At 50.2% G+C, this 25,673-nt stretch overlaps 1 protein-coding gene across 1 annotated transcript; it reads left to right on the top strand.

Annotated features, from left to right (window-relative positions):
* The first annotated feature begins 116 nt into the window (after positions 1 to 116).
* On the top strand, positions 117 to 22,185 carry MEX3D (mex-3 RNA binding family member D). Its single transcript, XM_084614676.1, has 2 exons — positions 117 to 943; positions 20,073 to 22,185. Exons 1-2 carry the CDS (start codon positions 349 to 351, stop codon positions 21,341 to 21,343), a joined length of 1,866 nt encoding a protein of 621 aa, XP_084470802.1. The 5' UTR covers positions 117 to 348; the 3' UTR covers positions 21,344 to 22,185.
* The last annotated feature ends 3,488 nt before the right edge of the window (positions 22,186 to 25,673 follow it).

Genomic DNA, 25,673 nt, shown 5'->3' with positions numbered 1-25,673 from the left:
GGCGGGCGGCGCTGGTTGGCCGGCGGGCGGGGCGCTCCCTCCCCCGGCCACATGGGCCGGGAGGCCGGGCCGGGCCGCCGCGCATGCGCCGCTCTCGCCGCGGGCCCATTGTTGGGCTGGGGCTGACGTGCGGGGCGGGGGGCGCGGCTCGCGGCCGCCCCTGGGAGCCCCGCGGCCGCTGCTGGATGCGGGCGGCCGGCCGGCCGGCGAGCGGACAAAGCAGGCGGCGGCCAGGGAGAAGCGGGCGGCGGACTCCGAGCGCAGGCGGCGCTGTCCGCCCCGGGAGAAGGGGAGCCGCCCGCCGCTGCTGCCGGCTGCCCGTGCCTCGGCTCGGCTCGGCTCGCCAGCATGCCCGGCTCCGTCTACCAGCCCGACGGCGGGGAGGCAGCCGGCTGCCCCGCGCCCTGCCTGGGGCTGCTGAGCGCCCCGCCGCCGCCGCCGCCGCCGCCCGGGCAGCCGGCGCACGAGGAGCCGCCGCGGCTGGAGCCCGAGCCGGCGAGAGGCGGGCAGCAGCCCCTGCCCGACCAGGAAGACGCGGCGGCCGCGCTGCGGTTCGCCCTGGACCAGCTCTCCATCTTGGGCTTGGAGGAGGCGGCGGCGGCGGCAGCAGAAAGGGTGACTGAAGAAGGAGGAGTGGAGGAGGAGGAGGTGCTGGAGATTGGGGATGGAGGGCTGGATGACATGGACCACGGCTCAGGGCTGGACAGGGGAGTGGGGATGCTGGGGGGGCTGCCAATGCTGGATCCAGATGTGAGCCCCCCCACCTCCAGCACCACTTCCCCTCCAGATGTGTTCAGCAACTTTCACCCCCACCTGGGCCACCACCACTCCATCTTGGCTGAGCAGATGAGCATCATTGGAAGCAGAAAGAAGAGCGTGAACATGACTGAGTGCGTCCCTGTCCCCAGCTCTGAACATGTAGCGGAGATTGTGGGGAGACAAGGTAAACTCCAGCGGCCTTTTTTCCTTTTGTTTTGCCCATTGTCTGTAGTCTCCTCCCTCGCACCCCCTCAATTCCTCCACTCTATTATAGGCAGCTTTTCAGCTTTGATACCTTCAGGTAACACTCTATCTAAAATGGAGAAAGGAGGAGATGCAAGTCCATGGGACTGTAAAATAAGCCAAAATATCTCTATATATGTCACTGAAAATATTCCCTCTATATGTACTGAGAGACTTTAATAGATCCTATATATGTAATTAGTGTCTGAATAACTTGTCTTGGGAATCTGAAGACATTGGTAGATTTGGAGAGAAATGGAGACTCCTGTAGCTTAAATACTCCTGGGCCACTGCTCTGTACCACTATCGAGTTAGAAAGGTGTTTGCCTGTCTTTTGGGGGAGACATGGCATGCACAGAAATGTGTATTCTATGTTTTGGGTTTTGTTTTTTTTTCCCCTTAGACACCTATGCCTGGATAGTAACCAAAAATCCAGCAATCAGAAAGTATGAGATGCACTGGCCCATCCCAGTTTTTATTTGGGTCAGTTTTAGTCTTTGTTTCTTTGTGCTGGAGTGTGGAGTGGAAACTTTTTAGAAATAAAACCCTTCAAACTCTTTCTATAGAGACCCTTTTAATTCTATTTTATGAACAAGCCATCTCTCTGTGTGCCATTTTAAAATGACTCCACATTTGTAAATATTTTGCTAGAGTTTGCTGATGTCTAAACTATATAGGCCTGCTACACACTTTGTATATTACATAGATACACACCCAGAAAGTTCTCATGTTTACTGGACTTCTCAAGTCTGTGGAAATAGACTATAAAGTCTAAATGACTGTGAAGTAGATGAAAATACTTCCATTTATTTAATTGATTTCTCCCCTCTCCCACACACCCTCTTAAGGTAATATTTACTATCAGCCTTAATTGATCTCAGTTGGATTCTTAATTTCATCTACTAATTTAAAATATGTTAAACACTTGAGATATGAAGTAGCTGTGGAGGGGCGTAGGGATCCCTGACTGCAAAAAAAATCTGTCACAAAAGGACACAAGGGCACGCCTCAATGCTTGTGATACTTAGCTGGGTGTGTGCCGGGTGGGTTTTGTTTCTTTAAAATAAAAATATATTTTAGTCTTTAAAGTTACTTCTTAAAGAAAAACCCAAAATAAATAAAATGGGCATTTTTAGTATCAAAAATCATTGTTGAGATCTGAGTCTTGCCTGTTTGCAAACTGACCTCCAGTGTATTTGGTCTGAGGTGCAGCCTTTCCTCCCTCGTCTTTCTGCCGTGACCCCTGACTGTTGCTTCTCTTTGTAGGTGTGTGGCTCCTGGTGATCATTTCATTTTAATGGATGGGATTTGTGGGGCCCTTGTGCATTTTTCATGGGTGGAAGTGGGGTAGTGTGGCAGCCCCATTGTTCTCTTTGTTAGCTAGAGCCATGCTGTGATTAGCATGATGACATCATACTCTCTGCTTCCCATTGGCCTGCTCCCAGAGCTCCAACCCACTTCCAGGCGTACACAGTCCCAATTTATACCAACTGCTCATGCTCAGCCTCAACTTTCTGTGGTTCCCTTTCTAGTATTGCAGGCTGTGCTGAGAGCTTGGGAAGCAGCAAAAGGTGGGCGTGATCGCTGTAAGGATAGTATCTAGTTGACTGACTCCTGGGTAAGGGTACAGCAGGATCTCACTGCTTCTTGGCCAAGGCCACAGGAAGTATCAACTTAATCTCTGATCCAGCCTCTCTTGGGGGATAGATTCAATTATCTAGTAGGTCTTTTCTATCTCTTAACTGTTAGGATCCAAAACCAGAGTCCAGTGCCTATCAGTAACTCAGATTTACTGTGTCCTTGGGTGACTGAACTATAGAAAAGCCCCAATCCCCAGTCTCATCAACCCTTATTAAGTTAAACATGTATCTCTCCTTATGTTGCATGCTTCTAGTCCTCCAGGAAATACTTGGTGCAGAGGGAAGCCTGGATGCTTGTTGAACTCTGGGAACTGGTGTGGTTTATGCAAATACGCTGCAAGGGCATTAATAATCAATGTGATTTAGGAGTGGCATGCTGTGACGGAGAGAGCGCCCAGGAATAGCACGTACAAAGGCTGAAACGGGCTGGAAACTTGGTTCATAACACTAACAGACTGTAGTTGCTTCCACTATCCCCACCCATCGGGGTAAATAGTTAAATGCCTTTTAATTTTATATTTTCCTGTTTTTTCCTCTTTCCGTGTTCCCTGTCTCCCCCGTCTCCTGGTTCTTCCAGGTAATTTGAGCCCAATTCATTTCTGCTCTGTGGTCCCTTGGTGTCACCTGTCTTGGCATAAAGAGGTAGTAGAGCTGGCAGATTCAGCTCTTGAAGGATTCCCCCTGCACAAAGGAATTCCTAGGGTGCCATCAGGTTGGTGCTGCCCTGGCTGTGTGTCACCCCATGGAGTGGTGTCGGGACATTTCCTGGGGAGAGGGGATGTAGCTATTCTCAACCACCAGAAAAGCCCTTGAGACAACTCTTGCAAATTAGGACTGTTTTGAGGCTGCTCCAACCTGCATCAGAGGTCAAACTGGATCTGACCCAGCCCCAGAATAGGGAAGGCACAAAGGTGACTTCACTTCCTCTTGGTCCTGCATCAAGCTCAGCTTGCGTGCGGAAATGAAATCAAGCCCTTCCCATTCACAGGTTGTCTGCTTGAAATTCTTGGCTCTGTGCAGGTCTGTCTTGTACCTTTCCCCAGACATGGGATCTAACTTTCTGCTGTGCTCTCAACACTTTTTGGGAAGTACAAGTAGTGCTCTTGTGGTTTTTGAGGCCCCCTGTGCAAGTATCTCTGAGTGTTTTTTACCCCACCAGAAGGATGAGAGCTATGGTTTTAAATGACTGGGGCTTCTGTGCATAACTGCAGTGTCCTAAGAATCTTTTATGTCTGCCATGAAACTGGTGTGAAATACAAGCTCCAGAATGAATTGGGTACCAAGATCCCTTGATCACTATGGACACATGAATGTTAATCCTTACAGTATGCTTCTGTGTTAAAGTTCAAGTCTACTTAAGTAAGATGTCCCAGCAGATGACTTTTCACCCCAGTGAAGTAGTATTACCAATTAAGAGAAAGTAGCAGAGATCGATTGCCAGTGTTCTTTAGTACAGGTGTTCTCAAACTTTTTCTTTCTGAGGCCCCCCCAACAGGCTATAAAAACTCCACGGCCCACCCGTGCCACAACAACTGTCTGCATATAAAAGCCAGGGCCAGTGTTAGGGGGTAGCAAGCAGGGCAATTCACCGGGTCCCATGCCCCAGGGGGCCCCGCAAAGCTAGGTTGCTCAGGCTTTGGCTTCAGCCCTGGGTTGGGGGCTTGGGGCCCTGGGCTTCAGCCCCATGCATTGCAGCTTCAGCTTTCTGCCCTGGGCCCCAGCAAGTCTAATGCTGGCCCTGCTTGGCGGCCCCCCCAGAGGGCCTGAGACTCCTGGTTGAGAACCACTGCTTTAGTTCCTAGTCTGGGCTAAATTACTATAGGTAACTGATATTTTACCTGAGGGTGGAAAACCTGCTCTTTGCCTCAGTTTCCCTGTCTGTAAAATGGGGAATTATTTTGCCCATAGTCACACAGTGAGCCAGTAGCAGAAATGGAAATAGAATTGCTGTCTCCTAACTTCCCAGTCTGGCGAGCTGACCACCAGAAAACATGGTCTTAGTGCTGTTTATGCATCCCCATCTAACAGGTGAGGAAACTAAGACCAAGAAGTTAACTAACTTTTCCAGGGCCTGAAAGATTGTTTCTGAGCCAGGATGAGAATTTAAGTGTTACTGTCTCCTAGATCTGTGCTTGGACCACTAAACCACACCTCTATGGCTATAATATATTCCTCCTGTGTTACAATTTCATGTTGTAAAGTTACTACCATCTTGGCTCCTAAATCAGTTGTAATAAGGAAAATGAGCATGAGGTTTAATGTGGGAAACACTTTGTTCCCAGGGATGTTTACAAGGATGAATTCACCATTGGCCCTTGCAGGTGTAGAGTGCAATGGAAGGGTCATGGGTGAAATCAGTTTGACCTAAGCAACCATTGGACATTTTTATCCACATCACACGCTCAGTGTGCAGTCCAGAAAGATTCAGGGAAAAGTCCTGGACTTGGAGTGTTGCAGATCAGGATTGACATGCATCAGCAGAGCAGGGGTTGGTGGGAGATCCCAGGGACTGAATAGCGGTGGGGGAAGGGGCTGCGCATCTGGATTGTGGTGCATCGGCAGAGCTTTTCACACAAGCTTTTTGGAGCAAGGACCATGCCTTCCTATATGTATGAAGACCACCTAGCCCTTTGTGGGAGTAACTGGAACGCAGATACCAGCCTTTGGCTGTACTGTGTTTAGTTGCCTGGCTTCCGTAAGCACCAGACTGAAGTATTACAATAGACTGAATGTGAAAGACTTCAAGAGCCCCGTTCTGTTGGGCAGGTATTTTCCCATCAGAGTGAGTAACTAGCTACTTGTATCAGTTCTGACCCATGAAATACATTGTTCACTGTAAAAAGAAAAGGAGTACTTGTGGCACCTTAGAGACTAACCAATTTATTTGAGCATGAGCTTTCGTGAGCTACAGCTCACTTCATCGGATGCATACCGTGGAAACTGCAGCAGACTTTATATACACACAGAGAATATGAAACAATACCTCCTCCCACCCCACTGTCCTGCTGGTAATAGCTTATCTAAAGTGATCATCAGGTGGGCCATTTCCAGCACAAATCCAGGTTTTCTCACCCTCCACCCCCCTTGTGCTGGAAATGGCCCACCTGATGATCACTTTAGATAAGCTATTACCAGCAGGACAGTGGGGTGGGAGGAGGTATTGTTTCATATTCTCTGTGTGTATATAAAGTCTGCTGCAGTTTCCACGGTATGCATCCGATGAAGTGAGCTGTAGCTCACGAAAGCTCATGCTCAAATAAATTGGTTAGTCTCTAAGGTGCCACAAGTCCTCCTTTTCTTTTTGCGAATACAGACTAACACGGCTGTTACTCTGAAACCTGTCATTGTTCACTGTGACTCCCCACCCTTCTTCCAAGTCTGTTAACCTTATTATTCCCTGGGACTTTCGGAAACCCACCGAGGCTGGCCTGGGCTGTGTAAAGCATCACATCTGCTCTGTCACCACAACTGGCTCTCATCAGCTGAGCTTAAAAAAAACACTGAGGTGTTCAGCAAAATGAGACCAAGCAACAACACGCACACACACCCCCAGGGCAAGAGGCTGCTGAAGCGTTTTTGGTGAAGGTGCCCAGCGGCTGTGCCTGAGAGTGGGGAGCGTAGGCCCCTTCCCCTCTCCTCCGCATCCTTACTGCTTCAGATGTCACACGTCAATACCAAACGGCAGCTCAGCCCAATGGGATTATGTTGTCATGCCTTTGCATGCAAACCCGTTCATGATTCTGGCCATGGGTGGGGCCGGCTCTGAGGAGCGCTGTAGGGATTAATTGCAGTAATATGGTCTTCTTTCGAACCACCAAAAACCATAGCACTACTAATGAAATCACTGCTGCATCGGGGTGGGGTTACTGGAGCAGAGGAATTGATGGAGGTTACTGGTAGAAAAGGGTGAAATACGGGTGCTGTTTGACCTCACTCCAGGAGTCCCAGTAGTTCGAACACTGAGAACATGCTGTAAAGCCATGAGTCCTAACTTCACATGGGTAATGATGTATTGCTCTCACCCAGGCCTGCTAATGATCTTTCTTTTGTTTTACTCCTCTCTCTCCTTTCTGAGCCCTAATCTAGCTCTTCTCTCTGCCTTCACGCCCAGCATGTCAGATAAAAGGAGCATTTTATCATATTCTTTTATGTCAGTCTGAAATGCCCTTCCCAAATGTGTCTTCCCTTGGTCTGAGCTCAGGGCCAGAAATACCCTGTGCTATTACAGAGATCTCCACTCACTGCATTTTCTGGGTGCTAATCTTGGCTGACACTGCACTGCAAACCCCCCCTCCCCAGTAGCAAGTCTCAGAAGCCAGGTCAACTGACTTGGGCTTGTGCTACAGGGCTAGAAATAGCACTCCAGATGTTCCTGCATGGGTTCCGAAACCTGGTAAGGATGGTGGGTCTTGGCGCCCCAGCAGAAATGTTTACGCTGCTGTTTTTAGCTCCCCTAGAGTGACCCTGAGTCAGCTGACCCAGGCTCTGAGGGTCTGTCTACACAGCAAAGAAAAACCCATGGCTGGCCCATGCCAGCCGACTCCCACTTGAAGGGCTCGGGCTGTAGGGCCGTTTCATTGCTGTGTGGACTTTCTGGCTTGAGCTGGAACCCAGGCCCTGGGACCCTGCCACTTCACAGGGACCTAGAGCCCGGGCTCCAGCCCAAGCCCAAATGTCTGCACAGGAGTGAAACAGCCCTGCAGCCCGAGCCCAAGTCGGCTGGCCCAGGCCAGCCCTGGGTGTCTAGTAGCTGTGGGGACATACCACAGGCTTTTTCTGCAGTGTAGATGTATCCTGACTTTCTCCGCTGCGGCCTTAAGCAAGTGGCTCGGTCTCCCCACCTCAGCTTGCCCACCGTCTGGAGAAAGCACAGAGGTACAGTGCTTTCCCAGGGGTGGGTCAGGGTGAACCCATTACCGTTCGCAGGGTGCTATGGAGCTGAAGAGGGCAATAGAAGTGCTAAGCGTGGTCGTTCTCCTCCTCTTCCTCTAGCCCCAGCCCTGGCGCCTCTTGGGCCAGCGTTGTTCTGTTCCACAAGGGATTGCAAGCTCTGTAATGCTGACGGTGGCGTGAGACCTTGGATCAGGGAAAGGAGGTGGGGACGTGCGTAGCAACTAAGCTTGAGCAGCCTCTTTCACCAGAGAGAACCCCTGTCCCAGGGGGCTAGTTGAGATGTGCTGGCCAGGGTGTTGCTAGAAGTTCCCAAGGGGCTGTCCCAGCCGCTAGTGCTGGAAACGTCTCTCGTTGGTAAGCCCTGCCCATTCTCAGACTTGCCTTTGTGCTGCTTGGGATGGCAGCACTGCAGGCTGGTCTGTGGTTGGCTCTCGGGGTGTGCTGGAGGGTAACTGCTGCATGCCAGCCCCTGCCCAATGGATGCTAAAGTGGAGTCAGCTGGCTTCATACAGAGTCTTGTGGGACAGGAGCTACTGATGTGTGCTGAAGTGAAAGGAGGGGTAAGGTAGCGGAGACGGGCTTGGCCAGACCAAAGGCAGGAACAGAGAGACCCAGCTTTAAATGAATTCAGCAGCAGTATCACAGACCAAGGCAGAAAGGACCAGACCGGACCTATTTTCCCTCCTTGCAGTCCAGCTAACTTCCTGGTCCTGTGCTCTGTCCTGGGGGAGGCTGGGTCGGGAGCAGCCAGTAGCGTGGGGGTGATGTGTTTTTTTTTGTCCCACAGCCCAGCTCTGGCTTGCATTTGGGATGGGGTGGTGTGTGCTGCTGGTGAAGACAGAGCTCAGGCCGCCTGAATCCAAACAGTTCTTGCCTGTGTGACAGCACATATCCTGGATAGTGGGGGGTGATAAGCCCTGCAGTGTGAATAAGTCAGTTACTTTCCTCAATTCCAAGCCTGAGCCAAGAGCAGTAAACCCAGTGTGTGAATGCGGACTCTATGCTTACAGTGCAAAGGGGACTCTGATTTGGAGCAGTCCTGCAGCTGTGGCCCTGCTGTGCTAGCGAGGAATGTTGGGGAGGTAATATTTTCTACTCCGGTGGCACTTTGAAGTGAGAGACTCTTAATCCCCCTCTGGTTTCTCACCAACATCACCGCTGGTCAGTTTAGAGAGGTGATGGGCTCCAGCTGCTGCCCCACCCCGGCATTGGTGAAGTACTCCCCACTGAGAAGGAGCCCCAAGCATATCATGTGTCCTGCATCTTGTGGTGCTTTGTATAGCCCTGGTGACCTGGCCAGATTCCAGCTTGGGTAACTGCATTCGGCCTCTGCTGTGTTTCCACTGTTCCTCATTTCCTGTACTAAATGGATGGTAACTTCTTAACAGCGCACTGCAACGCTGCGCCATTTCCACCCCAGAGGTGGGTGCAGTTCATAAGTGGCTTCTTTGATTCTTTTGTGTGATTCTGTACATTAGCGTCTCCCTCTAAAGGGGATGAAAGGCAGAGTGTCAGCGTAAAATGATTATCACGATATATGTGCCTGCTATTGAAATGTAGCCATTCTGCCCCCGCAGCACCACCGGAGGGGACGTGGAGAGAGCAGCATGCCCATTTAAAATGACACGGAGGAATTTGGCCAAACAGCTGAGTATAAATGTCAGCAGGTGGCTGGGGCTTAGAAGGAAGGATTTCAAGAGGACCATCCCATTTCAACCAGTCTATTGAGTCCCCTTTGCTGGGTGGAGATGTGGGTGGGGGGCCAAGCTTGGATGCTTGAGGTTTGAATACAGCTAGAGCCACCTTCCCCCATCCTCCTCCCACCCCCCTGCACTGAGAAACGCATCCGGATCCAGGACAGCACGTGCTTGATACTCAGTGGGACTAGAGCACATGCTTAAAGTTAAGCACCTATTTACATGCTGTCCGGATCAAGGCTTAAGTCAGGACTGAATATTTTCTATTAGGACCCTGAAGTGAAACGTAACCTATTGCAGTCGGAGATGAGAGAACCTCTCGGTGTTTGTGTCAACCAAGTGGGAGTGAATGGATGAGTTACAAACTGGAATGTCTCTGCGAACGGTTCCCCCGGGGGCTGAGCGAGATTAGCTTTTGTCTGGAATAGAAGCGTGGATATAACTTTGTTGTTAGACTTGTAGCAAAGTTTGTGCCCTTCTTCTCTCCCCCCACGGAATGATTGACCCCAACAAGCAGCACAGCCTTGTTCTGTGTTAATTCTATACCGCAACGCAGCTCATCTGACCGAGCTCTCCGAGGCAGGGAGTGGCTTTTGTTCTGTTTGTACAGCGCCTCGCACAACGGGATCCTGGGCCAGGACTAGGGCTCTTAGGTGACATGCAAATACAAATAGTAAACACGCCACCTTTGGGAACGTTACTGGCCCCTCTACAGCTCTGATTGTCAGTTCTCCTTCTCCCTGTTTGGCCATTCAGACGTGTGGTCACCCTTTGGATCAGGGCTGTAGATACCACTCCCGCCCCGGTGGTTTTTCCAGACAGTACCGCTCCCCTCTGTCGTAGCTCTCTGGGGCTGTCCTGCCCATCTGCATCCCTTCCTGCCATGCCTGAGTGCGCTGCTTTCCAGCCCTTGCCCTTTTCACACCTCTGCTGTCCTGTTCCATCCTTCGTGAACAAAGACCCCTTCCAGATACTGGTGCTCTCCCTGACATCCCAGCTGCCTAGGGCAGTGCAAGCTGCTACCTAGTAAGTGTCCCTGCATAGGAGACGGCATCCTTTCTGTACCGGGTCGGGATTCCTGAGTGTGCTAACAGATCTGTGGCTGCCCTCTACACAACTGTGGCCTGCACCGTTTCCCATTCCCCAGTGCTCTGTGTGTATGCTACAGTGTCGGTGCAATCCCCAGGGTGGCTTGGTTTCCGGCTGTTACTTAAATACACGTGTGTACAGGTTTTTGTTGTCTGTCTTTTTTTTTTAGGTTGGATCTGGCCTTGCAACTTGTAAATTACAAGCCACTCAGTCTGTCTGTCCAGGCCAGCTGTTCACCTCCTGCTGTGGCAGGTACCTTAGCAACTGATCCCCTGCACTGTGGGAGCTCCCTCTGAAACTCTTCTCTTGCCATTTACTAAGGGCCTGATTCAGCACAGCACTGAAGCACGTTCTTAAGCTCCATTGGAATCTAAGGCCTGGGCTGTACACAGATTTTATACTGATGTAACGGTGTCAGTTCGGAGTGTGGTTTATTTTGCCGGTGTAACTAAACTGGTAATGCCCTGTGTGGCTGCAGTTTCCCGTACAGGAATAAGCTGTACTGGTATAGCTTTGATACTAGTAGGCCTGCAGCCACGGTAAGGGGCTGTACCACTTTAACTGCCCCGGTCTAGTTTAAGCACTACACAAGATACTCGCTAGTAGCAACACACTCCCTTTTGCTGTGTTGCTCCTAAGCAGCTGTTGCTGTTACAGGCAGTTTCATCTGACCAAAGGCAGCCTGCTTTTTCTGATACGTAAAATAGCTCCAGGACTTGCTAACAATCTGTAATTGCAACAGTGCAATGTGTGTTTTACTATTGCTACAGTGTTGCATTAGTGTACATACTGTACATTTTTAACCTGTGCTCTGTTCTGCATTTGTAGCCGACTCACATCTTGTAGCAGTAAAGCGGTACTCGTTGCATTAACGTTATAAAAGTATCAAGTTTTATTTTTATGTTTTGAAAACAATCAAACATCAACCATGATAACAAACACAGCCTCTTTGCTTTTACTTGTAAACAGTTTTTATTCTCGCACTTAACTGTAACACTTTGTATGCACTGTAAGTCACTCTGGATATGGGCATCTGCTAAGCAAATAAATAATACTGTAATAACCTAAATTAAAGTATTATTCCATGTCAAAATGCATTCTGTTTATACAGTATCCACTTGTAAATTAATTATGAATGGATAAACTCATTTCAGGTGAAAGAACTCTATTAATTTGTTTGCTTCTTCTCCGTCACAATTTGGATTTGAAGATGGAATTCAATGTCCCGAAGAGACCTGTAGATCCTGTCACGTAGTCCCCCTAGCTGCGAAAAGTGCCAAAGTTTGTTCAAAACCTTCAACAGCTTTAGAGTTGGTGGGGGTGGAACTTCATCAAAATCATCCTCACTCTCTTGATTATGATACGTTTCATGAACACAAGCTTGTTTCTCTGGCCTTGCTGCAGCTCAGTAATTCTTCCTCGGGCAGCTCTCCGATCGTGAGCAGATCCTCAGCCACAGCAGCTACTAAGTCCTCTTTTTCCATGTTGACTGGAAGTGGGACATCGTTCAGAGGGTCGACAAACTCTTCATCATCCTCGTCTCGTCCACCTTCCTCTAGCACAACAAATCTGCCTTTCCTGAAACAGTTGGAAATTGTTGTCAGCTTTACATCTTGTCATGCCTCAGCAACAGGATGAGCCAATGAGTTGAAGAAGGGAACGTGAAGGACCAACAAATACTGCTCCATTACCACTGTAACCAGGATCCGGATTATCCTGATTCGGTCTGCTGTTTGTGGCCTTGGTTTCCAGGGTGTGCACATGGTGCATGACGAGAACGTAGCAGCATCGACCCTGTATGTTCTAGGGGTATCGCCCTCATCTCCCATGGCAGAGGTCCTGGGTTCAATCCTGGGTATGCCTGGTTGTCGGACTCCTTTAATAGGGAGGAAGGATGGTCCTGTAGTCAAGGCACTGGTCTGGGACCCAGGAGATCTGGGTTCAATTCCCTGCTTTTCCACAGAGACTGTGTGATTTGGGCAAGTCATTTCGTCCCTCCCCACCTCAGCATGGGATCTCTAAAAGGGGGTGATGGTGGTAACCTTGGACTGTGCTACACAGATGATCATCATGGTCCCTTCTGGCCTTAAAATGAATCTGTGGGTGCTCGCGCGTCAGCAGACCAGGCCCCAACCCCGTAACCTCTACAGCACTAATGAGTAGCCTTTCCCCAGCTCGTATTGATTTGCCCTGGGGATTAGATGCCTCCCACGTGCAGCAACAGTGTCATCCAGTGGCCACTAGAATTATTCAGAGAAGGGTATTTCCTGGTATTTCTTAAGGCATTAACTAGAGATCGATCTGGGTGGTGCTTGACTTGTGAAGCGGCTGTGTCCCTTTGGGATTTACCCTGGTGGTGATGGAAGCTCAGGTACATTGTACCTGTTCAAAGAGGGTGGGTTTTCCTACCGATCTCAGCATGAAATCTCTCATGGTGAGACCTTCTGCCTTAGCCAGAGGAGCAGAGTTTGGTTTTATTTTGGAGCAGTTGTATGAACTCTCCCCTCCGTTTTGCACCCAAAGGAAGCCCGGTAACAGCATCTGTTTCAATAGCCTCACAATACAAGCACCTCATTGGTGCAATGTGTGTGCTGGAGGCTAGCGTAATAAGTGAAGAATGGCCCGCTTTCTGGGCCAGAATAATAGGCAGCCCTTTGATGCCAGGCCACAAAGCATTACTGGGAGCATGGCCAGCACATGTGCAAATACAGCAGCCCTCTTGCACCAGTGGCTGCCATTTTGGACTTTGGACCTCACTGAACCTTTCAGAAGCCCCTGGTTATTTTAATGCTCCCAAGAAACATGAGAGATGTTTCTAAGGGAAACACTTCAAATCCCAGATGTGAGAATCGTGCACTGGACTCTGAGCCCCACTGCAGATCCACCAGGCTCCCTTCCTTTACAGTACCAGCTTTAACCCTGCATTGATTGTGAGCCTGATTCTTCCCTGCTGTCACATTCGCTTTGCACAGGTGTAAGTAAAGCACTGCCAGATCCCAATGGCAGTATTTTACACACACTTTGCACAGGCGTAAGCGACTGCACGAGATGTCCGGTGGTGAAGAACCAGCCCTATATCTCATAGGAGAGGAATGCCCAGTCAGTGTGTTGTATATAAAATACACACTGTTAAAATAACATTGCCAGCCTTACTGACAGGTGCACTATCCCGTTCACAACAGGCTTTGTGTATGGAAAGCAGGCAGCATAAAGGATGAAAAGTGAATCATAGAATCATAGAAGATTAGGGTTGGAGGAGACCTCAGCAGGTCATCTAGTCCAATCTCCTGCTCAAAGCAGGACCAACACCAGCTAAATCAAATGTTGCTGATCAAAGACCTTGGGCCTGATTTGAAACCCTCATGGCTTCAGTTGGCTTTGGCAGGAGCTGGGGGTGTTCACCACCTCTGCAAACCAGGTTGTTCGGTGCCTCACAGATGAGAACAGAGCAGCGGGTGACTACCGCCTGCCTTCCCTTGTGCCGTTCAGCTGATAGCTCCTGCCAGGAGACCCCCCCCAGAACCTTGATCTCTGCTGAATGAAGTGATTCAATTGTTTTGGTCCAGATTCACCCTGGTGTAGCTTCAGTGGCGTAACAGCCGGGATGCATCTCCCTTTTAACATTTTGGATCAGCTTCGTACTAAAGGGTGCAGTGAGACCGTTAATGGTTTTGGATTTGAAAAGTTCTTACTGAAATTCCTGGCCCAAAGCTCTGTGTGCCCTTTGAACTCTCCGCTCTCCTCTTTCTAGGGGATTGAGTCCCAGAACTTTCCTCTTTTTTGCTACTGCATTTCATTTCCTGGCAATCTGTTTGAGTTGCATCCTTTCCCTGATGGAGGCAGAGAAAGGGAAATGCGTGGAGAGAGAACCCTGGCAAGATCATTAGCGTAATGAGACTTGAAGGTGGGTAGGAAACTTCCTTCAATGTAACAGTGTGGCCAGCAACACGTCAGCCTAGAAGTGTAGATGCATTTTTATCAATGAGATGGATGCATTGAGGCAGAGCTACTGTACAGATGCACCAGCCATCTTGACATGGTAGGCTCATTTCCATGTTAATACATAGCTGTCTCACAACAGTGCTGAGAACTGACTCCTAGGAGCAAAGCAAACAGCGTGTGTATGTAGTTGTTCCCTGTGGCCGGTGAGAAAGGCAGAAGGCTCCTCGTTTCATTGCAGGTTTTGTGCCAGGCTCCCCCACCTCTCTCCTTGAGCAGGTTACTATACACTGTGAGATTCCAATGAGCACGTTACTCGAGAATGCCAGAGACGTGAGTCTTCCTCCAAACCCAGGAGTAACAAAAGCCCGAGGATACTCAGCCCTGAGTTAGCACTCTGCCAGCTGTGCCTCTTGAAGGCAGCATGATCGAGTGGTCCCAAAATGGGACAGGGAGTCAGGCAACCTGGGTTCTGTTCCTAACTCTGCCACTTATTTGCTGTGTGACTTTGGGCAAAGTCTCTTAACCTGTCTGCTCCTTTCTTTCCCCGTAATAAACGGAGGAGAGTTTGTTGGTGGCAACTGCTTTGAGATCTTCCAGTTAAAGCAGCTGCTTGTAGGCCTGATGGTTCACCTCCATGGCCAGAGTGTTACCCTCATCTCACAGAGGTGGGAACTGGGACCCACAGCAGGAAATGGCTGGCCGCAGGGGAGACAGCTCGTGAGTGACACAGCCAGGCAGGTAATTCAGGAGTCCCAGACCCACTTAAGCAGACTAAACCAGGCCGCACTGACCAACCCATAAATATACTCACCCAGCAGGCTACAAAATGAGTCGTGTCCTTGCAGCCCCTAGCCACAGATATACCCACCCATCACTAAATTAGTCCCAAAAAAAACCCCACCAACAAAAGACAAATATTTTTCAATTGACATTCATCTTTCTGTGTGCTCTGACCACGGCGCGGCGCTTCATGATTCTTATGGTGCCTCCCGAAGGCTGGCAGACAGAGTCCAGTGGGCTGCGAGAGGGGATGAACTCAGGTGTGTCCTCCTGTCTGAGCCCAGAAACGCAGCCCTGTGGCCATTCTGGCCGATCACACCTGGCGTGCCGTGTGTGAGAGAGAGATCCCCTTGAAACGACGCTAACAGGGCCCCCGTGCAATTAATCTTCACTCCTTTTATCAGGGAATATCATCGGCCAGTTGGCTCCCCTGACTGAGCAGCTTCCGTAAGTAAAATCCAGCCTCATCTGTTGGTTAGGTTTTCTTTCTCCTCACTCCCTTCTGCTCCCCCTCCCCCCACCCAAAAAAAATTCACATCTGGGTGGGTGGGGAATACCCCAACATGCCAAGCATCAGCCCCCTGCTGTGTGCAGCAGCTGACATACCAAGCCCTCCGAATGGCGCTGGAGGGGGATGTGAGGAGGAAAGAGCCTGGCATAGCCATAACTCGCAGGCAGTCAGCTGCATCTAATCCTGTAATGTGGGGATCTGCTATAGGTCACGCTAAGCAGACTTAGCCACAGGCCAGGGCTGGAACGTGCCTTAGGCATACAAGTGACTTTTGGGCTCCAAATCTGCATGTTGCCAGCCCAAGAGCTACATTCTATGCAGTGAGCAGGTTTGCTTCTCTGCTTTATTTGCCGTCTTTTGTAGCACCTCCAATGACAGATCTGCAGTGGAGCCCCTTTTTGTCTGCTCCACTCCAAGACTTAGGGAGATCCCAGGGTGGTGACTCTGGGCAGTGCCAGACTTAGAGACTGAGAGACCACAGGGTCTGTCTGAGTCCAGCAGACTCAATACAGTATCCCCTTTACATTCTGTGCAGCAAAATTCAGTTGTTCTCTGAACACTACAAGTTGCTGGGTGCTTTAATACAGTCAAGATCTTAGGCCACAATCCTTTCAAAGGCTCCATCTGCCTGTAGAATTACCGCCATGTGGAATCCCATGGCCATCTCTGGGTCTCCACGTGGGAGTAACTCTAGTTGAGCTCTTCTCCTAATGGAGGAGGCCCAGGAGAGTGGCATACATCTCTTTCCTTACTCACCCTGGCAAGCTTAGGAAATATCCGCACTGCGGCTAGTACCACAGAGTCTTGACTGAGGCCTTGTCTACACTGAAAAATTAGCCCCAATGGAAACTCTCTCGATTTAGTCCTCCTGATGCAAACCCCGAACGTAGGCACGTTGCACCAACACCAAGTAGGGGTTGCTTTCTCTGCGAAGCACCATTGGGGTAACACCAGCATAAGCCCCTTTGTGCCAGCTCAGCCCTGCGTATGTCAGAAAGGTTGCATCAATGTAACTGCATCAGTGTGGTCACACCAGTCTGAATATCCTTCATGCGGACAGGCCTAGAATGAAGCTTTATACAAAGTTGTGCCAGAGGAGCGTAGTGATTCCACGCTCATCACCGTAGTATCGGAGCGCCTTCCAGCTGTGCATTGAGCAACATGACCATACACGTCACGTGTTCTTTCTTGCCTCCTCTCCCCAGGAGGAGAAGCATGTGCAGGATTGTGTCTTGTTCTGGTAGAATTTTTTTTTTTTTTAAATATACATGTTGTTCTCTATTGACGTTAGAGAAGCCAGGTCAAAGAAATGCACCCGGCACTGGGAGCGGAAGGTTTGTGACGGTCCTTCATTCCTGGGGAAGTTCATTCCACAATCTTGGACCAGCCCCCGAGAAAGTTCTGTTCCCCCACACAGATGAGCTGATGTCAGAGAGTCCCATAGGACCAGAGAAATGCAGTTGTCAGCTACAACGAGCAAAGCTGTTGACCACAGGTGTCATCCAGGAGTTTGTCATGATGTAGGCTTTGGGAAAGCATAGCAGCCACCCAATATGGCCTTCTTGATTGGCCATTGATGGGCTTCTCAGTCTAGGTTCTGTGCATGATCTCCACAGCTGTGGAGTCTTCTCGGGGCTTTTCAAAACTACTCCCCCACTCCTTTCTCATCCTCCATTGACGACATCTGGTCCCCAAGCTCCTTTCCAAGCTCAGAACAACTGGTTGGGTCCCGGGCTTTAGTGACACCTTGATGCTCTTGTTTCAAATGTAACTCATTTCCCTTGTTGGCTTCTTCAGAGTTGAATGTATTATCCACTGTGAGAGAGCTCCCGTTCGATAGGTTGAGCCCCGGTTATTCACACAAATGACTAGGAGACCCCTTTGTGAATGACTGGCTGAATTTTGCAAGTGATGAATGAATGTGATCAAAAAGCAAGGATTTAGCATCTAAAAATGCACTCTGCTTGCTCATTTTGACAATTTTCTATTTTAATTTTCTGTGACACTTAATGCCCTTGTCAGTGTGCAATGGTATACTTCCTAAATGCAGCCACGACCTGACTACAGCCTCTTTGTGGGGATGTGGTGAAAGGAGACCAATTTCATATGCAGATTACTACGGTTCTACAAAACCTAAACCTTGGACCTGGCCCAGTGGTTAGGGGTCTAGCCTGGGCCGTGGGAGAGCTACGTTCATGCCGCTGCTCCTCCACAGACTGTCTGTATGATCTTGGGCACGTCAATGTCTCTCTGTGCCTCAGTTTCCCACCTGTACAATAGCACTGCCGTGCCGCACCTGGGTTCTGTGAGGACAAATACCTTGAAGAATGTGAGAAGGCCTGTCACTACAGTGATGTGGGGGACATATGCCTTAGATAGGTTGATACCTGCCTGACAAGGTCCTTCTAACTTATCTCATGGTGTTATCAGTATTTACTGGTGACTCTCTTGGACTGTCTTTTTGTTCTGTGTTTGTACAGTGCCTGGCATGATGGGCTTCTGGTCCATGACTGGGGCTGCTAGATGCTGCTGCAGTACAGTTGATTAATAATGTTTTGGGTTAAACCAAAGCTTGGGAAGGCACAGAGGATGTGGGCTACTCTGCCTTGGTGATTGGGAACGAAGGGCAGGAAACCAGCCTGGTCTCTAGATTTAGAATGTGTCACTTGTGTGAATTTTGTTACAAAAAGTTATTAGAGTGCAGGTGGAGCGAACGCAAATAGGGCATAGCGGGACTGTAGCTACCGGAAAGGTATCTCCAGAGCGGGTTCTGATCGGCGTTCAGGAGTTACTGGTTGTATTCCAGTAGCCTCTGGAGGCCCCAGCTGAGATCAAGGCCCAGTTGTGCTAGGCACTCTACACACACGCAGTGAGAGACGCTCCTTGCTATGAAAAGCTCATGGTATACATAGACAAGATAGACAACAGGTGAGAGGGAAAACAGAGGCACGGAGCGGGGAAGTGACTTATCCAAGGTCGCTTAGCAGGTTGGTGGCAGAGTTGGGAGTAACACCCAGGTCTTCTGAGTCCTAGGCCGATGCCCCATCCACTAGACCAGTGGCTCTCGGCCTTTCCAGATGACTTTACCCCTTTCAGGAGTCTGATTTGTCTTGTGTACCCCCAAGTTTCACCGCACTTAAACACAACTTGCTTACAAAATTGGATCTAAACGTACAAAAGTGCCACAGCGCACTGTTACTGAAGAATTGTTTCCTTTCCCCTTTTTACCATATAGTTATAAAATAAATCAACTGGAATATAAATGTTGTACTTACAATTCAGTGTGTAGATAGAGAGCAGTAGAAATAAGCCATTGTCTGTATAGTTTTATTTTGTACTGACCTCACGAGTGCTTTTTATGTTGCCTGTTGTAAAACTAGGCAAATCTCTAGATGAGCTGATGTACCCCCTGGAAGAGCTCTGTGAACCCCCAGGGGTACATGTACCCCTGATTGAGGACCACTGGTCTAGACCACTCTGCCTGGTCCAGAGACCTTCGAGCCAGAGCTGCATATATAGGCCCTTAGCTCAGCCCCTAACTAACAGACCCCCTCCTCTGGGACTCCTAGTGGACACATTCCCTGTCTTCCATTTTGAATTCTTCCTCCAGGCAGAAACGAGTGAATTTTTTAGACCAAAAGCAAAGGAAGAAGGGAAGAAATTCTCTGTGTGCGTGCGTGCGGACAGGGAGTCTCAATGGGGCCACGGCGAGAGGCTAACAGTAATACACATGCTAATAAGGCAAACTGAAGAAATAAAAGATGGACATGGCAGATGGGGGGGCGTGAGAGGGGGTTCTGCTTCTGTTCAGCCTGCCTGGTCTCTGTTTAGACACACACACACACCCATCCCCATCCTGGGGGGAGACCTCCGGCTCCAAATAAAGGAAGCACTGGGATGTAAAAAAAACCAGAAGGGTCATTTCTCTGCACCTTCTCGAACCTGCCCCTGAGATAAAAGTAACTTCTGTGCCTGCTTCCTCACTTCCTTCCAATCCATCTCCAAGGGAGAAGGCCACCACCTAGGGCTGCTGTAACTATTCACTTGGGCACGTGTGTCTGTCTCAGTCCCCTTGACCTTGTCCCCACCTCTCTGCCCAGGGTGCACACATACTCCCCTTTTTCTTCTGGGTTTACCTGTTGCCTCACTCCTTGATAAGGAGCTCTCTGGGGCAGGGACCATCTGTGTCGTGTTTGCATGATGGGGCCCTGATCCCTGGTTGGGATCCTGAGGTCCTGCCCCAGTGGACATGACGATGAGGGGTCAGCAAGCCTGTTTGTTTCATGCTAGCGCATACCATTCACCAGAACTCAGGAGTAACTTCCTGGTTGTGAAGCGTGAGGCTTCTCCTCTCAGAAGGTTTCCCTGTTGTAGGTGTGAATTCAGTGGAAACAATTGCATTGCCTCAGGTCTGCTGGCTTCCCGGCCCTCCTTATAACACGAGCAGCAGGGTGTGCTTGGTTCCCGGCTTCAACCTGGGCCTGAACGTGTCGCTTTTCTGTCTCCTTTTCATTCCAGGCTGTAAGATCAAAGCCCTGCGTGCTAAAACCAACACCTACATCAAGACGCCAGTCAGAGGAGAGGAGCCCATCTTCATCGTGACTGGGAGGAAAGAGGATGTGGAAATGGCCAAGAGGGAGATCCTCTCGGCTGCTGAACACTTCTCCATGATCCGAGCAACTCGCAACAAGGTCAACGGCCTGACGGGAACCGTGCAGGGTCCCCCCAACCTGCCAGGGCAGACCACCATCCAGGTGAGAGTCCCCTACCGTGTGGTGGGCCTGGTGGTGGGGCCCAAGGGGGCCACCATCAAGAGAATCCAGCAGCAGACGCACACGTACATTGTCACGCCGAGCCGAGACAAAGAGCCCGTCTTTGAGGTGACGGGGATGCCCGAGAACGTGGACCGGGCCCGGGAGGAGATTGAAGCCCACATCACCATGAGGACAGGCTCCTTCATAGACGTCAACGCAGACAACGACTTCCACTCCAATGGCACCGACGTCTGCCTCGACCTGCTGGGCAGCACGGCCAGCCTGTGGGCCAAAGCCCCCAACCCTGCCCGCAGGCCCTCGGCCGGCCTTCGCAACGACAGCCTGAGCTCCCTGGGCAGCACCTCCACCGAGTCCTACTACGGTGGCCGGGTGGCCGACGCCAGCCCCACCAGCCCGTACAGCACCAGCAGCGGCTTCAACTTCAGCGAGCCCCAGGCGCCACCGCTCAGCTCCGAAGACGCTGACTTCGGCTTCGATTTCCTGGCCCTGGACCTCACCACGCCCACCACCATCTGGTCTCCCTTTGAGCGCTCCAACCCCCTGCAGGCCTTCAGCAGCTGCTCCTCCATCAATGGCTCGCAGAGACGTAACAGCAGCATCAGCGGGACAGCCACGCCCCGGCACTCCCCGACCCTCCCAGAGAGCAGCGTTGCCCTGGACCACCCCCTAGCCCGCCGCATCCAGAGCGACCCGGTCAGCACCTTGTCCTGGCTGCCCACCCAGGGCTCACTCTCCTCCTTCTCCAACAGCACAGGTTACTCCTCCTCCTCTTCCCTGCCGGGCAGCATCTCCGGCACCTCAGGCTCCCCCACAGATTCCAGCAGCTCTGACGGGCACCGGAAGAGCTCCCGGGAGTGCATGGTGTGTTTCGAAAGCGAGGTCATTGCTGCCCTGGTGCCCTGCGGCCACAACCTCTTCTGCATGGAGTGCGCCATCCGCATCTGCGGCAAAGCCGAGCCGGAGTGCCCTGCCTGCCACACCCCAGCCACTCAAGCCATCCACATCTTCTCCTAGCTGTCCATCCGGAGTCCGATCGGATGGGCCACCACCCCCCACCCCTACCCCTCTCCCTACAACTCAGCTTTTTAAGAACTTTTAACTGTTTAAATCAACCTTTTTATTTAAGGGATTGGATTGGGACTGCGGGTGGGGAGGGTGAAAGACGATGTTTCTTGCTGGGTAGAAAGCTGGAGAGGAAGATCGTGGGTGGGGGAGGGGGGAAGAAGGGATGAGGAAAATGACAGGAAAGAGGGGTGTGAAATAGCAGAAGGGAGAAAAAAAATCAAATGTTTACAGAATAGCTTTAACTCTGAACCCAGGTGTGGAAGCTGGGGAGGAGAACGAGCAGCTGTTCTTCAACAGTTCTTTCCAAATAACAGTATTCAGTTTGCAAAGTGAAATAAACAGAAAGAAAAGGTCCGGTTGCACTTTTTATTTAGGACACACAAGGGTTGTCTTTATTTTTTTAAAAGCATTTTATTATTATTATTATTATTAATGTTTTGGGTTTTTGTATGTAGTTATTTTTTTGGACGGTTCTGGCCGGTTCTCTAAATATATCTCTCTTTTTTTTGGTAACGCCGTTTTATCTTCTATTTTGCCAACGTGAAAGCTGCCCACAGTGCGTTGAAAAGGATAGGTGTCCTGGCTGGGACGGGCGGGGGGGTGTGGAACAGTTGGGGGCAGAGTTAAGCACGTCATGTCGCCAAAAAAATGATTTCGATCGCCGTTTTGTTTTGTTTAGTTTTATTTTTTTATTTTTTACCTCTTATGTATATGTAGGGAATTTATAGGAAAATATGTACTTTATTGAATAAATTTTAAGAACTAAAATATATTTTATTTTAAAAGAAAATAACGGACCTTTAACCTTACATGGCTAAAGTACTGATTATATATTTGCTGCGCTGACTTGACGGTTATGAAAATTGTATCAAGAGTTTTATTTTTTGACTTCTTAATAAAGACTTTTTACTATATATGAATGTACACTGTCTCTCCGGTGTGCTGCTCTCCGCGAGGTCACAGTATCAACTGTTACATCACATCTACTCTACCGAGAAACACCAGCATGGTGCAACCGAACAGCGACCGCTCTTACTGCCTGCACGTGGAGTTTGTTCAAGGCTCTGTTTCAAGCTCTGGCTTTCCAAAACCATTCAGACAGTATGTGCGTGTTGACTCCATTTTCTTTACCCGATCCCAATTTTGACAAAACTACACGCCAGTTACCGAACATTGCTTCTTCGGTTATTCTCTACTCCCTGCCTTAAAATGCTAGGTCATGTTCAACAGCTGCTGTGCCTCACCCCAGAGGTGGCAGCATTTCAGCAGTGGGGTATAATTTGCATGGATATGCATGACCTGCTTCCCAGGGGGACCGATGGTCGCTACCACCTGCCCTTAGCATGTGGGAACCTTGTCTGTGCCTGCCAGGGGTCAGCTCTCCGACTCCCCCAGCCATGGGCCCTTCCAGCCTATGCAGGCTCTGCTGTCCTGCAGGTTAGCGATAGGCACAGTCCAAACCCCCTGGGTGCCCAGCCCCTAATCCTCTGGACACTCGCAGCATTTACAGATACTCTGTCCCCAAAGCGACAGTGCGCCTCAGCTTTCCTGTTTCACCTCAGGATCTCTGCTTCCCTCTCAGCACTTGGGTTTGTGACTAGTGAAAACAAGGGTCGGCGTAATTAAGGAAGAAGAGATTCCGGTAATAGCGAGTAGGTGGAAAAATTGGGAACTACTGGTTACATCTAAAACAAAATCATAATATGCATTCTAGAGCCTAGAGGTAACCTCCCTGAGACAGGACAGCAAGACATCTAGTTAGCTATCATCCAAAGCCTTTCTCCCAGCGTTTAACAGCCAGGCTAGCTGTGACCCTCCATTCATATGACAAGCATGTGGGCAGCTTGTCCCCTCGGTGAAGGAAACAGTGTTTCTCCTTGCAGTCTCCTGATATACCGGATGAATTCTTTGATCTTAGTCATAAACTGGACTCCCCCTTGCTGGGTATTCCTTCAGGTAGAGTTTGTGATCTCCTTGCCTTTGCAGTCTTGATTAGCTGATGGCTCCAAATCGACTCACATTGTAATACGCATGATACACAATGGTCAACCAGGGAGAGAAGTGTCTCATACCCCGGACCTGAGCAGAACCTGCTTCTCATCTTCTGGTGACCTGTCTTCATTTACATCAGACCTTCGTTTTCAGCATAGATACAAAACTCCTAAAACAACATCTGTAGATCTCACCATGATTGGGAGCACCAGTACGTTACTGTCTGTTGACAGAGACTTCACATGCCACCCTTTGTTGCACTGGTATGTAGTCATCGGACCTAGGGGATCCCTGTAAACCCCTACGCACTCATTATGCCCCCTGCCCATTGGCATCTGTGTCTGGGTCACAAGGTGTTGTGGGTGGAGTGGCCTGGGGTGCATCCCACTGTATAAAGGAATAAGGCCGCGTTATTGCTGCATTTCTCCATAGAAGGAGAATGGTGCTTTTTGCAGTGGTGTAAACCCCAAATCCTCTTGCTGTAGCCCCCTTCTCACTGCACGGGTCTCAGAGCGCTTTGTGGAAAGACGGCAAAGCCAGCTGCTGCTGTGTCTTCAGCCACAGCCTGAAACTTGCTCTCTTGAGAGGGGAATAGTATTGACCACAACTCACTATTACGCTGTCTCATATGGTCCCTAAAAGGGGCGATAAACTCTTGACTTCCCTACTGGCCACCAGCTGGAATGGCACATGGGCCCGTGGTTTGTCCTTTCACGCAGAGCACCTTGTGGCTGTGCAGTACCCACCAGCACATACTGGGCCTGGAGGGAGGTTTTACTGGATCTTCCTGGCCTGGAGTCAATTGGCTTATCGCGACAAGTCCTCCAGTCTTGCCCATTGGGCCCGAAAAGCTCTACGGGTGCTGAGCAGGGGAGTGGTCCCCCCCTGCAGTTCCCAAGGGCCTTGTCCATCTCTCTTCCTATTCCTGCCCTGGTGCATCTATGACGCTAGTCATGGCTGGCCTGCTGCTCTCAGCAAAGGCTGCTGGAGATGGCCCAGCTGTGGGACAGCTGCCTCTGGGGGCAGAGAGGGTCTGCTGAGTAGCAGTTACCTTGCAGCTGGTACCTCTGGCACAGGTAAGGCACCCATGTGAGAGCCTGCCCAGCAGAGAAGGGTGCTGGGGCAGAAGGATGTTGGTCACCTTCAGAATCTGCATGAACAAAGACCAGGCTTCTGCCAGCCATCCGTCCGCCATGGTTGGCAGTGGTCGGCCTGTCGCACTTGTGTGCAGCCTGTGAGTAGAGCTGCCTGGAAAACGACATTTCCAGCCTGTGGGAAATTTTGAGGTTCTGGTAAAATATTTATGCAATTCAAGAGGAAAAGCAAAAATTTCCAACTTTTTCAGAAGCCAGAAATTCTGAAAAATTCTATTTCAAAAAGAACCAAACCTGGAATTTTTCAGCTGGCTGGCTGCCCGCCTCTTGTCAATTTCATTCTTTGGGCAGGCTGAAAGTGAAGCTGACAAGCGCCTTGGAGGCTGGCAGGCGTCATGTCGATTTTCCTGCTGGACAATCCAAACCGTTTGGCAACACGGAAAATTTCCCCACAGAATTGTTCTGTGTGCAAAGGGCATTTCCCATCAGCAATCGCACCTGTGGCTGCAACCAGCTCTGCGGGTTGAGCTATTTCTGCAACCTTCTGTGAGGGATCTAAAAGGTGCTTTGGTGTAGGAGCCGTTAACATGTACAGGAGAGCTACTGTCCTGCGGCAAAACAGCCTGCCCCAGGCCAGGATGGGGAGTACGTGCTTTGGGCTCTTCCTGCTGGTTGGAAGGGAATAGTTCAGAATTTCAGTCTAGATTATCCTGGGGCAATTGGTTCAGCTTCCACCAGATGCCCATCTTCACCCTGGAAGTGCGTGCACAACTTCTAGCCTCCGGCCCCCTAAGCCATGCTGAAGAGCATGCCCTGGGCTCTCCTGGCTATGAGGAACTTTTTCTTGTCCTGATGCCATATCCTACACGGGGGGCTGGAGAAGAAATACTACAGAGAGCTGTGATTTTTAGAGTTCAAAGCCAGAAGGGACTTTTCTGATCATCTAGTTTGACCTCCTGCAAAACACAGGCCAGAGACCATCAGCCTGAGTCCTGCCTCCAGGCCTATAACACTAGTTCAGCCACATGTATTTTCTCAAATCTATTTCTTTAAACACCCCCGACCCTGCTTCTAACTGCAAGTGTGTGGGTGGGTGGGTGGGTGGAGGGGGGGGGGGGTTGAGAGTGTATGTGTCCTTCCCTCCCATGCAGATGTGAAATGCTTCTAGTAACTTTCTGTGAAAGGGCTCGATG

The sequence above is a fragment of the Lepidochelys olivacea genome (assembly GCF_965140295.1).
Source record: "Lepidochelys olivacea isolate rLepOli2 genome assembly, chromosome: 25".
In the NCBI taxonomy this organism is placed as follows: domain Eukaryota; kingdom Metazoa; phylum Chordata; order Testudines; family Cheloniidae; genus Lepidochelys; species Lepidochelys olivacea.
The sequence above is the reverse complement of the archived record's forward strand: the minus strand, read 5'-3'. Positions and strand labels throughout refer to the sequence as shown.

Bases quoted from the DNA above. Each gene is read 5' to 3' on its own strand.
- MEX3D (XM_084614676.1), top strand. From the start codon at position 349: ATGCCCGGCTCCGTCTACCAGCCCGACGGCGGGGAGGCAGCCGGCTGC. The intron at 944-20,072 runs GTAAACTCCAGC...TTTTCATTCCAG, and splicing joins GGAGATTGTGGGGAGACAAG to GCTGTAAGATCAAAGCCCTG.